Consider the following 13,434-nt stretch of genomic DNA (forward strand, 5'->3'; position numbering starts at 1 on the left):
TCTGCAGCGCACCAGCGATCCAAGAGCACACCCTTCTCATAGACAAACTCTGCATAGGTCTGATTCCACTGTTCCTTTAAATCTCTGAACTTCTGTCTATACGCTTCAGGTACCAACTCGTAGGCCCGAAGGATAGCCTGCTTTACTTCCTCATAATCCTCAGACTCCCCCTCGGACAACGCCGCATATGCCCGTTGAGCCTTCCCTTTTAATGCACTTTGTAACAACGCCACCCACTGATCTCTGGGCCACTTCTGATTCACTGCCACCTTTTCAAAATGCAAGAAGTAACTATCAACATCTGTCTCCTCGAACGGAGGTACTAACCTGAACTCTCTACTAACATTAAACTTCTCAACTGAGCCTTCCCCTCGGTCTCTTCCCTGTTGCTTTAACCTCTCCATGTCCAGCGCATGCTGCCTATCTCTCTCCTTTTCCCTTCCCTCCATCTCCCTTTCAGCCTTTTCCTTCTCACTTTGTGCCTCCCAGACAGCTCTTTCCCGCCCGCTTTGCGCCTCTAACTCCTTTAGCAGGAGCTCATATTCCCTTTTCTTCTGTTCCGCGTCCAACCTTAATTTTTCCAACTCTAACTGAACCACCCCAACAACTGGTTTCTTTTCAGGGATAAGTTCCAATACCCCCGGCGTGAACACATCCTCGGATATATAATACAGGGCTATGTCACTCTGTATCTCTCACTTTTTTATTGACGACTTCACCTCTGTGAGATTTAATCATTTCGCAATATCCACAAGACCATCTTTGTAGCATCCTCTAGCGCCTTCAAAGTCGGGTTTTCTATAAATTTGTCTATATCCATCTTTGCTAGTTTCCTGTCTGGTTACCCACGCAACCAGATCAAATAATGGACTTATAGCCCGACTCACTGGCCCCCCAATTTGGTAATCAAATCTCGAGACGAGGCCCCAATTTGTTACGTACCCCGTAACTGGGTGTCTTACCAGCAAAGATAGAAGTCACCATAGGAGTCTGGTACTATTATCAAAACAGTGCTTATTGGTAAAATATACAAATCAATATCAACAATGCAAATATACAGATAATACACGTTAGCAATACTAAACCTAACAGTGTGGGTATCAGAATAATCAATAATAAACAAGCTCTATTGATGTCCAGGGGATAATGAATTTTCATATGTGAATATAAAGTTCAGTTCAGTTGATACTTGCTGAGGTAGTTGTTGGTCGATGTGTCGATGTGTGTGTGTGTGGGGGGGGGGAGGAGAGGGAGAGGGAGAGGGAGAGGGAGAGGGAGAGGGAGAGGGAGAGGGAGAGGGAGAGGGAGAGGGAGAGGGAGAGGGAGAGGGAGAGGGAGAACAGTGACAGCCAGTCAAACCTTCCTTTACAATCTTGATCAGTCAATGTGTTGTTGTGGCCATTCAGGTATGACCCCTCTGTCCTTTAGCTTGACCGTTCTTCTATGGTGGACTCGTCACCCAGGCAAGGGTGGACACACACACAAGCCCCCACCGGCCTCGCTATAAACAATGTGAGTTAAAATTGACCGATCCTTCATTCGGTCTCCGATGCCCCACACTTTCTCGTGGGTTCCAACACTTAACCAGTGCTCACTAGTGTGTCGCTTGGTGCGTCTGAGGGGTGTCTCCCCAGACCTCACTTTTATCTCTACTCACGGGGTCTCAGGTGTCAATCAGTTTTGAATGGCTTAGCCCATCAAACCAGCCCACTCGGGCTGTCCATTGAGGAATTTTAATGAACAGAATAGTACCAAGTAAACAGCCTTCTCCGGAGCCATAAGTCTTACAGGAGTCATAATATGGTGGAACAACAAGTCTCTTCCTCCCTGTGTTATCTCTCCCTTATCTGAAGCAAATGTCCCAGTCCCAGTATGTTCTGGGATGTTTTTGTTCCATCTCTTTCTCTCTCATTAGCAGCATGGCAACAGTAACGGTTTGTAATTCTTCCAAGGGAGGGGGACATGGGCAACTCTGCACGCTTCTGCCTATCAGAGCTGTTCATCCTTCATAACAATAGTAACTTAAGCAAGATATACAGAAGTTAACAGTGTTATGTGTATATATGTGTGTAAATAAAACTCCGAAACTATTGAGCTCGGGGGAATCAAGGCTTGGAGTCTTGAGATGGTAAAGTATGAAAGTTCAGTTCAACCACAGAATAGGTGATGAGAGAGATATTTGTAATCCGGGGTAAATGTCAAGAGAAGGCAATTATTTCGAATTCCACAGGTTCCATGGTGGTAAAACAAGAGAACAGTCACTTAGATTTTATCTGTCATCCTTCCAAATCCACATACTAATTATCACCCAAAGTGACTTGTCACAAGGGGTATCGTCTTCAAATGAATTACCACACCACCCCCAGGCAAGGATTAACACATCAGTGGTCTTCACAGGATATCCCAAATCAGATCCACTCCTATAGCTCAAACAAGGTAACAACCACACATTTGGTTTACGCTAAATCGATAATTAACCCACCCTTGTGGGCATAGGAAAGTTGCAATCAGTGACCCTTGGCCACTTGTTCCCTGCTTTCGATCCTTCAATTTTTCCTCTTTCGTCTACGTCTGACTCTGAGTGTCTGTCCTCAGTTAAAACTAAACAAACTGCGAGCGATGTGAACAAGCTGCAAGTCAGACTGATTCACATTCTTAATCTCTTTCTCTCTCTCTCTCTCTCTCTCTCTCTCTCTCTCTTTCTCTCAAAATAACAGTCCACAGCAAACAAAACCTAGGGATTCATAACAACGGCCACACCCCATTGTGAACTGACTGATCTGCCAGTAGTTGGGATGACTGAGTGAATCCTTTCCCACATTTTCAGCAGGTGAATAGCTTCTCCCCTGTGTGAACTCGCTGATGTCTCTGCAGTTGGGATGACTGAGTAAATCTCTTCCCACATTCTGAACAGGTAAACCGCTTCTCCCCAGTGTGAACTCGCTGATGACTCTGTAGGTTGGATGGATCAGTGAATCCCTTCCCACATTCTGAGCAGATGAACGGCTTCTCCCCAGTGTGAATTCGCTCATGCCTCTGTAGGCTGGATGACTGAGTGAATCTCTTCCCACAGACTGAGCAGGTGAACGGCCTCTCCCCAGTGTGAACTCGCTGATGACTCTGCAGTTGGGATGACTGAGTAAATCCCTTCCCACATTCTGAACAGGTGAACGGCTTCTCCCCAGAGTGAACTCGCTGATGACTCTGTAGATTGGATGGATCAGTAAATCCCTTCCCACATTCTGAGCAGATGAGCGGCTTCTCCCCAGTGTGAATTCGCTCATGCCTCCGTAGGCTGGATAACTGAGTGAATCTCTTCCCACAGACTGAGCAGGTGAACGGCCTCTCCCCAGTGTGAACTCGCTGATGACTCTGTAGTTGGGATGACTGAGTAAATCCCTTCCCACATTCTGAACAGGTGAACGGCTTCTCCCCAGTGTGAACTCGCTGATGACTCTGTAGGTTGGATGGATCAGTGAATCTCTTCCCACATTCTGAGCAGGTGAACGGCTTCTCCCCAGTGTGAATGTGCTGATGTCTCTGTAGGCTGGATAACTGAGTGAATCTGCTCCCACAGTCTGAGCAGGTGAATGGCCTCTCCCCAGTGTGAACTCGCTGATGTCTCTGCAGTTTGGATGACAGAGTGAATCCCTTCCCACAGACTGAGCAGGTGAATGGCCTCTCCCCAGTCTGAACTTGCTGATGACTCTGCAGGTTGGATGACTGAGTGAATCCCTTCCCACAGACTGAGCAGGTGAATGGCTTCTCCCCTGTGTGAACTCGCTGGTGTTTCCATAGGGTGGAAGAGTGAGTGAATCTCTTCTCACAGACTGAGCAGGTGAATGGCCGTTCCCTGGTGTGAACTCGCTGGTGAGCCATTAGGTCAGATGACTGAGGGAATCCTTTCTCAGAAATTCAACAGATAACCAGCCTCTGCCTGGTGTGGTGTGAACTGACTGGTGTGTCCACAGGTGGGAAGACTGACTGAACCCCTTCTCACACACAGAACAGTTGAATGGCCTTGCCCAGTGTGAACTTGCTGATGCACCTTCAATTGTGATAACCGAGTGAATCCATTCCCACTGTCTGAGCAGGTGAAAGGCCTTTCTCCTGTGTAAATTACAGGCGTGCCAGTTGGTCAAATGACCGAGTGAATCCCTCCCCACAGTCTGAGCAGGAAGGGTGGTCGATTGGATCCCTTGTTCCACTTTTTAAATATCTAGACAGAGACAACAAAACTGGTGTGTTGTGTTTGAGCTTCCTGGAAATGAATTCCTTCTCATTTTTAACCTGTAAAAAGATTTACAAAATCCATCAATGGGTGTAGGACAACATTTCAGATGAGATTACTTGAGTTACCAAGGTTTGATCTGGTATCACACTGTTACAGTGAGGTTCAACGAAAGTTGAACAGAGAAATCATCTTCTAACTACGCACAGTGCTGTTATCTGGAATGACCATTAAAATTTCTGATGCTCTTCCTGTCTCTATAAGAAAGGGGCATTTCTGCCATCTCCAATCTGTGACCTCGATCAGTTTGACTCTCTCCATTAGTATTATTCCCTGTTCCCACTGAGCTGCATGGGTGCCTGGCCCCACAGTAACTGAAACACTCTCACACAAATAGTTTTTCTTGATGTGCAGCTGGGATCTTCTTTTATGTATTATTAACTTAAAGTGCCACAATTTTAACACCATATAAAAAATTCCTGCTGAAATGACTGGTTGGTTCACACAGCTGTCAAAAGGGGTTAGAGTGAATTTTTGTATTATTTCAGTTTGTTGTCACAATCATAGAAAATTTCAACACAGAAACAGGCCCTTTGGGCCATCTAGTTTGTGCTGAACTATTTAAACAGCTCACTCCCACACCTCTACCATCCAGGTACCAACACAAACCTCTTAAATGTTGAAATCGAGCTCGCATGCACCACTTGTGCTGGCTGCTCATTCCACAGCCGGATAACTGTCTGTGTGAAGAAGTTTCCCCTCATGTGCCCCTTAACATTTCACCTTTCACCTTAACCCATGGCCTCTGGTTGTCATCCCACCCAATCTTCATGGAAAAAGGCAGATTGCATTAACACTATCTGTGCTTCTCTATCACAATCAAATCTCCCCTCAATCTTCTGCATTCCAAGGAATAAAGTCCTGATTTGTTTAATCTTTCCTTATAACCCAAGTCCTCCAGACATGGCAACATCCTTGTGAATTTTCCCTGAAATCTCTGAACTTCATTAACATCTTTCCTGTAGGTAGGTGACCAAAACTGCACACAATACTTCAAATTAGGCCTCACCAATGTCTTCTAGAAGTCAACATAACATCCATCTATTGTTATCAGTACTTTGGTTCATGAAGGGCAATGGGCTGAAATCATTCTTTCCATCCCTATCTACCTGTGATACCTCTTTCAGTGAATTAAGGACTTGTATTCCCAGGTCACTTTCTTCTACAACACTCCTCCATGCCCGACCAGTCACTGTGAAAGACCTCCCTTGGTAGGTCATACCAAGTGCAACACCTCACACTTGTCTGCATTAAATTCCATTTTCCATTTCTAAAACCATTTTCCCACCTGGTCCAGATCACACTGCAAGCCATGATAGTCTTCTTCACTGTCCACTACACCACCAGTCTTGGTGTCATCCACAAATTTGCTGATCCAGTTAACCACACTATCATCCAGATTACTGATATAGATGACAAACAACAACAGATTCAGCACTGATCCCTGTGGCAATCACTAGTCACAGGCTTCCAGTAAGAGAGGCAACCATCTGCTACCACACTCTGGCTTCTCCCAAAGACAGTGTCTCATCCAATTTACTGTCTAATCTTGAATGCTGAGTGACTGAACCTTCTTGACCAACCTCCCATAAGAGACTTTGTCAAGTGCCTTGTTAAAGTCCATGTAGACAACATCCACTGCCTTGCCTTCATCCACTTTCCTTATAACTTCCTTGAGAGACTCTCAAAAAAAATCTCCCCAAGTCTATGTTATCCCATCATATGAATTACCATTCCGATCTTCCAGAGAATTAATTTTTTTCCTTTGCAATCTTTTTGCTCTTAACATTTCTGCAGAATCCCTGAGGATTCTCCTTCACCTTGTCTGCTGGGGCAAGCTGATGCCTTCTTTTATTTCTTTCATAAGTGTTCACTTGAATTTCCTGTATTTCATAAGTACCCCCATTTGTTCCTATCTGCCTGTACCTGGTATGCACCTCCTTTTTATTGATCTGGGTTTGGAAAGCCAAAGGGGTGATAGAGCTACATGCTGGGAGGTGGGGGTAAGCGAGTGGAGGGTGGTAAATGAAAGCTGCAGGAGGAATGGGAGCCTGAATAACAGACTAGATAGTGGAGAGGTTGTGGAGACAGATGTTGTTCAGGCCTCAGACAAAGTCCGGAATGAAAAAGTTGAGCATGGTGTAGTGAATATGCTGAGCCCTGTATATTTCAATACAAAGAGCAGCGTAGGAAAGGTGGATGCGTTCAGAGCACGGATCAACACCTGGAATTATGACACTAGGATCTGGCAACCGTGGACTGGGACAGGCTCCTTTATGGTAAAGGTGTGCTTGGTAAATGGGAAGCCCTCAAAGTGAAATTTTGAAAGTACAAAGCAGGTATGTGCTTGTCAGAATAAAAGGTAAAGATAGAAACTCGGAATCAGAATCAGGTTTATTATCACAGGCATGTGTCATGAAATTTGTTAACTTTGCAGCAGCAGTTCAATGCAGTACATAGCCTAGCATAGATATTAATAAAAATAAAAATAATAATAATAATTAATAATAATAATAATAAAATACATTAAAACATTATAAACAATTAAATCAATTATGTGTAATGAATAGATTATTGAAAATGTGCAAAAACAGTAACACTGTATATTAAAAAGTGAAGTAGTGTCCAAAGCTTCAAAATCCATTTAGGAATCAGATGGCAGAGGGGAAGAAGCTGTTGCTGAATCACTGAGTGTGTGCCTTCAGGCCTGATGGTAACAGTGAGAAAAGGGCATGCCCTGGGTTCTGGAGGTCTTTAATAATGGACGTTGCCTTGCTGGGACACTGCTTCCTAAAGATGTCCTGGATACTTTGTAGGCTAGTGCACAAGATGGAGCTGACTAGATTTACAACCTTCTGCAGCTTCTTACGGTCCGGTGCAGGAGCCCCTCCACACCAGACAGTGATCCAGGTTGTCAGAATGCTTTCCACGGTACAACGATAGAAGTTTTTGAGCGTATTTGTTGACATGCCAAACCGCTTCAAAGTCCTAATAAAGTATAGCCACTGTCGTGCCTGCTTCCTGACTACATCAATGTGCTGGGACCAGATTAGATCCTCAGAGATCATGACACCCAGGAATTTAAAGTTGCTCACTGTCTCTACTTCTGATCCCTCTATGAGGATTGGTACATGCTCCCTCATCCTACTCTTCCTGAAGTCCACAATCTGCTCTTTCGTCCTACTGACGTTGAGTGTCAGGTTGTGACTGTGGCACCCTTCCACTAGTTGGCATATCTCACTCCTGTACGCCCCCTCGTCACCATCTGAGATTCTACCAACAATAGTTGTATCGTCAGCAAATTTGTAGATGGTGTTTGAGCTATGCCTAGCCACACAGCCATGTGTATACAGAGAGTACAGCAGTGGGCTAGGCACACACCCCTGAGGTGCAGCAGTGTTGATTGTCAGCGAAGAGGATATGTTAAACTGTAGGAACCTTGGATTTCAAGAGATATTGAGACCCTGGTAAAGCACAAAATGGAATTGCACAACAGGGATTGGCAGTCAGAGTCTAATAGAGTATAAGAAATGCAAGAGAACACATAAGAAATAAATCAGGATGGCTAAATGAAGGCATGAGGTTGCCCTCACAGAAAAGATGAAGGATAATCCTAAGTGATTCTAGTGATAGATTAGGAGCAAAAGTATTGCAAGGGAGAAAGTTGGTCCTCTGGAAGACCAGTGAGGCAATCCATGTGTGGAAACAAAGCAGATAGGGAGATCCTCATTATTTTTTTAATCTCTATTTAGTCCGGAGACAGGACACAGAGTCTATGGAAGTGTGGAAAAGCGACATTAACATCGTGGACCCTGTACTGAATAAAGTGGAGGAGGTGTTTCCTATCCTGAGGCAGATTAGGTTGGATAAATCTCCAGGGCATGGCAAGGTGCTCCCTCAGACCCTGTGGGAGGCAAGTGCAGAAATTGTCGGGTCCCTGGCAGAGATCATTAAGTCATCCTTAGTGACGAGGGCGATACCAGATGATTGAAAGTTAACCAAAGTTGTTTTGCTCCTTAACATATAACAGTGATATCTACAGCACATTACAGGCACTTTGGCCCATGATCCTGTGCCAACCATGTAACCTGCTCTAGAAACTGCCTGGAACTTCCCCAGCACACAGCCCTCTATTTTTCTAAGCTCTGTGTACCTATCTAAGAGGCTGTTAAAAGACCCTATTGTATCTGCCTCGAACACGGCTGCTGGCAGTGCATTACGCACATCCAGCACTCTCTGTGTAATAAACTTCCCCCTGACATCCCCTCGGTATCTATTTCCAAGCACCTTAAAAGACCTTCGTATGCCCCCCCATATTGGCCAATTCTGCCCTGGGAAAAAATCCTCTGGCTATCCACATGATCAATGCCCCTCATCATCTAATACATCTAAAAAAGGCTCTAAACATAAACAAGGAAATAATACATTGCTTTGAGGATTTGTTTGAAGTATAGAAGATAGTTTTTTTCTCTCACACAGAGAGTGGTGAGTGCATGGAATGGGCTGCCAGCAGCCGTGGTGGAGGCAGAAATGAAAAGGTCTTTAAGAGACTCCTGGATGGATACATGGAGTTTGGAAAGTTAGAGGGCTAGGGGTAAGCCTGGGTAGATCTAAGGTAAGGATATGTTTGAGCCAAAAGGTCTGTGTTGTGCTGTAGGTTTTCTATGTTTCTGTGTACACAAAATATAAGGGTATAGAATGGGTAAATGCAAGCAGGCTTTTCCAACTGATTTTAAGTGTGACGACAAACAGAGGTGATGGGTAAGTGGGGACGTGAAAACTTATGGGGAACAAATTATTGGCCATGAGGGTGTGGAATGAGATGCCAGCACAAGTGGTGTATGGTAGCTCGATTTCACCATTTAAGAGAAGTTTGGATGGGTATCTGGATGGTAGGTGTATGGAGTGCTATGGTCCCGGTGCAGGTGATTGCATTCCACAGTTTGAATGTTTTTCCAGCATTGAGAAGATGGGCCAAATGGCATGTTTCTGTACTGAACTTCTCCATGTTTCAATGACAGAGAAGCTGGCCAGACTTGATTGGAAGGGAAACTGGCAGCAGTGACAATGGAGCAGCAATGGCTGGAGTTTCTAGAGCAATTTGGGAGCTGAGTGATGGATACATCCCCAAGTAGTGGAAGCATTGGAAAGCCAGGAGGACACAACTGTGGCGAAATGACAAGCCAAACCCAACATAAAAGCCAAAGAAAGGGCAAACAAAAGAGCAAAAACTATTGGCCAGCTTTTAGAAGCCAACAGATGACAACTCAAAAAAAGGTCAGATCTGCTCAGGGCATGGAATGATGATATTGTAGCCATTAATGCATCTTGGTTGCACCCAACAGCCTGAGGCATTTAGAGGAACAAAATATATGGGACCTCGATTCCTCTTGAAAACCAAGGTTCCCTGCACCACTTGCATCTCAATTTTTATTTTGACAGACACACACAAACACCACACCCTTAAAATTTCACTTCTGAAGGCGTCCCACTGACTAAGTACTCCTTTGCCAAAAAACATTCTGTCCCAAATCACACTTGTGAAATCCTTTCTGATACCATCAAAATTGACCTTTCTCCAACTTAGAATCTCAACCTGTGTTCCAGACCTCTCTTTTTCCATATTTACTTGGAATCTAATAGCATTATGACCTCTGGATACAAAGTGTTCCCATACACTAATTACAGTCACTAGCCATGGATCATTTCCTAACAGCTTATTGCACACTTCTACATCAGGAATTCTATGTACTGATTAAGGGCACATTTGACAAACTTTACCCCATCTAGTCCTTTTACAGTATGGGAGTCCCAGTCAATATATGGAAAGTTAAAATCGCTTACAATCTCAACCTTTGTTTCTTGACATAGTTTCATGTTTCTTGGTATAGTCTGTGATCTCTCTACAAATTTGTTCCTCTAAATCCCTCAGATAGTTGGGTGTACTCTACTCCCTGTAATGGCTATAACATCATAATTACATGTCCTGGGTTAATCTGGCTTTCCTACAATGCTTCTTGCATTGTGATACACACAGCTCAGCACATTCATATCACCATGCCCAATCTTTTAATTGCTGACTCTGTCTGCAGTCTGAACAACATCTCTCTGGTGTCTAGAAAACAACCTCTCCCTCATTGTCACAAAAACAAAGGAGCAGGTTGTGGACGACAGAAAGAATGGATACGGGATAAACCCTTCTAACATCAATGGATCTGCTGTTCAGAGGGTGAACAGCTTTCAGTTCCTCAGCATACACCTTACCGCGGATCTCACCAGGTCTGTACGCAACAGTGCCTCTTTCACCTCAGACGGTTGAAGAAGTTTGGAATGGTTCCCCAAATCCCAAGAACTTTCTACAGGGGCAACTTGAGAACATCCTGAGAGTCTGCATCACTGCCTGATATGGGAACTGTACTTCCCCAGTCGCAGGAATCTGCAGAGAGTGGTGCGGACAGTCCAGCCCATCTGTATATGTGAACTTCCCACTATTATTACATTATTGTGTAAAAAGGACCTGCAGGATCATTGGGGAGCTCATTCACCCCAACCAGAGACTGTTGCAGCTGCTACCATCCGGGAAATGGTACCGCAGCATAAAAGCTAGGACACCAGGATCCGGGACAGCCTCTTCCACCAGGCCATCAGACTGATTCATTCATGCTGATACAATTGTATTTCTGTTATCTTGAATGTCCTGTTGTACATATTAATTATTATAAATTGCTAGAAATTGCACATTTAGATGGAGACATAACTTAAAGATCTCTACTCTTTAAAGAGTATGAAGGATGTACGTAATAAAGTCAATTCAATTCACCCTCTCCACTATCTGTTCTGTCATTCTGGCTCCAATCCTCCCTGCAACTTTAGTTTAACCACCCACCCCACAGGGGAGCACTAGCAAGCCTTGCCACTAGGATATTAGTCCCCTTCTAGTTCTGTTCTCCTAAATAATAAATCCCCCATCTCCCCTTTGACTTTCCCCCATCAGATAATCCCCCCCACAACAGTTTCTAAAGTAGTCCACCTATTCTTGTGGGGGACGGCCACAACAGTACTCTGTGATGGCTATTTAACCTCATTCACCTTCCTGACTCTCACCCAGTTTCCTGTGTCCTACACCCTGAGTGGAACTCACATCTCTTCATTTCATATCCATCACCCCATCCGACTGCCAGATGATCTGGAATTCATCCATTTCAAGTTCCAGCTCCTTAACGTGCAGGGCTACAAGCTGCAGCTGGATGCACATCTTGTAGGGGAGGGCATTAGGGACACTGGAGGTCTCACCACTTTCCCTCCAATGTCCCCTCTGATTTGAAATATGTGCGTAAAATCCTTGTGCTGTGCTATGTTTACCCAGTGACAACAATATGGTATGCACTGAATTTTACATTTTGAGGTATTCAGTTCAACAGCTAGCGAATCACTGTCAGAAAGAATTTTGATCTCCTCTGGGATTGATCGAGTTCATTAGCACTCTCACACAGCCTGTTGCTGGTAATGAACAATGTTCTCATCAGAGCTTTTGCATACTATCCATATCTGATTTGTTTGCTAAATGATGATTTAAAAAGTCAGATTTCCAAAGATTGCTCGACTTCTTCTCACTTGCAAATTCTCCAGCAACTTTTGCATCATCACAATACACACAGGTGACTCCACTTTCTGTATTGTACATAAATATTCCCCCTGAACTCTCCCCCAATGACTGAAGGTGGTGAACTCAGTGATGGCAATGCCAATGAATATGAAGGGAAGGGCAGTAGTCTGACTCATTGGAGTCCGGCACATTTGTGATCTGAAAGCTACTTGTTGCCCAGGGCAAAGGTGTTTGATATCATTATGTAACCAGAGAGAATGGGCTGAAGCATGTTCTCACCGGTAGAAAATTCCAGAACAAGAGGTGGTAGAACAAAGAACACGCACAAAATGCTGGAGGAACTCAGCAGGCCTGGCAGCATCTAAGGAAAAGAATATTATTGTTGAGTTCCTCCAGCATTTGCGTTTCTTGGATCTCCAACATGGGAAAAAAAACAGAAAAAACAGAAAACCTACAGCATAATATAGGCCCTTCGGCGTACAATGCTGTGCCGAACATTACTTACTTTAGAAATTACCCATTATTCCCCACAGCCCTCTATTTTTCCACGTGCCATGTACCTATCCAGGAGCCTCTTAAAAGACTCTATTGTATCCGCCTCCATCACAGTCACCAGCAGCCCATTCCACACACTCGCCACTCTGCGTAAAAAAAACCTCACCCTCGTGGTGATATCACGTGTCAGAACGCGATGGTACCGAGCATGCGCAGAAATGAAGAATGTTCGAGAAGCATGGCAGTGTAAAACCTGGTTTTGTTGGTGTTAAATAAAAGGTCAATTCTTCCAGAATATGGTTTCTTATGAGTAACTCTCAGTATGTATAAACCACACAACACCCCTGAGAACTCCTTCCTACCGGCTTCCAAGCACCTTTAAACTGTGCCCTCTCCACAAATTCTCTTTTTTTTAATGATTGGAAACAAAACAAAGGTGATTTTCTCAACTGCTGCTGTAAAATATTTTGTTCCCTTTCTCCGAGATCCTAATCCTTGCATTTAGATAGCTGGAGCTCAGCTCTGTCTGAGAGATCCATCGGTTCCCATTCCCTCATCAGCCGGAATCTCCCCGGGGCCCGTGTACGGATCGTGGGGCTGAGAGACAGTTAAGAGAGCAGGACTGTGCCGGGATTGCGGGTCACGATATCCGAAACTCAGAGAAATTTCCCTAAATCGGTGTTGCAAACTTCACGGGGTGAACACTCTTACCTTATGCTGATCCTTCCGTTTGTGCACTGCGCGCATGCGTGATATCCGGGAACGTGAACAAAGCAGACGCCTGTGCATTCAATCGGTCCTTCGGCGAAAGCGAAATTTATAACGCACGGATTTCTGGGTAATCAGGGAGCCATTGAAGGTTTCTGCAACCACCGGTTCCATGACAATACTTCAGTGCATTTTTTTGTGTGTGGCGGCTCCCATAAACAATATATTCCATATCAGCAGGCACTTCGTGTATCTAATGCCAAAGTACAAACCAATTACAAATGCAGATATGAAACACAGAAGATTCTGCAGTTGCTGGAAATATAGACACACA

At 44.4% G+C, this 13,434-nt stretch overlaps 1 protein-coding gene across 1 annotated transcript; it reads right to left on the reverse strand.

Annotated features, from left to right (window-relative positions):
* Positions 1–2,823: 2,823 nt before the first annotated feature.
* LOC140721346 (uncharacterized) lies at positions 2,824–11,546 on the reverse strand. Its single transcript, XM_073036188.1, has 2 exons — positions 11,457–11,546; positions 2,824–3,783 (listed from the first exon to the last, which is right to left on the reverse strand). Exons 1-2 carry the CDS (start codon positions 11,544–11,546, stop codon positions 2,824–2,826), a joined length of 1,050 nt encoding a protein of 349 aa, XP_072892289.1.
* Positions 11,547–13,434: the final 1,888 nt, after the last annotated feature.

The sequence above is a fragment of the Hemitrygon akajei genome, unplaced genomic scaffold, assembly GCF_048418815.1.
Source record: "Hemitrygon akajei unplaced genomic scaffold, sHemAka1.3 Scf000054, whole genome shotgun sequence".
Classification (NCBI taxonomy): Eukaryota; Metazoa; Chordata; class Chondrichthyes; order Myliobatiformes; family Dasyatidae; genus Hemitrygon; species Hemitrygon akajei.

What these genes read in the sequence shown, in the direction of transcription:
- LOC140721346 (XM_073036188.1), bottom strand. Translation starts at nt 11,546, where the DNA reads ATGTGCATCCAGCTGCAGCTTGTAGCCCTGCACGTTAAGGAGCTGGAA. An exon ending in TCATCTGGCAGTCGGATGGG is followed by an intron (nt 3,784 to 11,456) that starts GTGATGGATATG and finishes TGGAAACACCAG; the next exon opens with CGAGTTCACACAGGGGAGAA.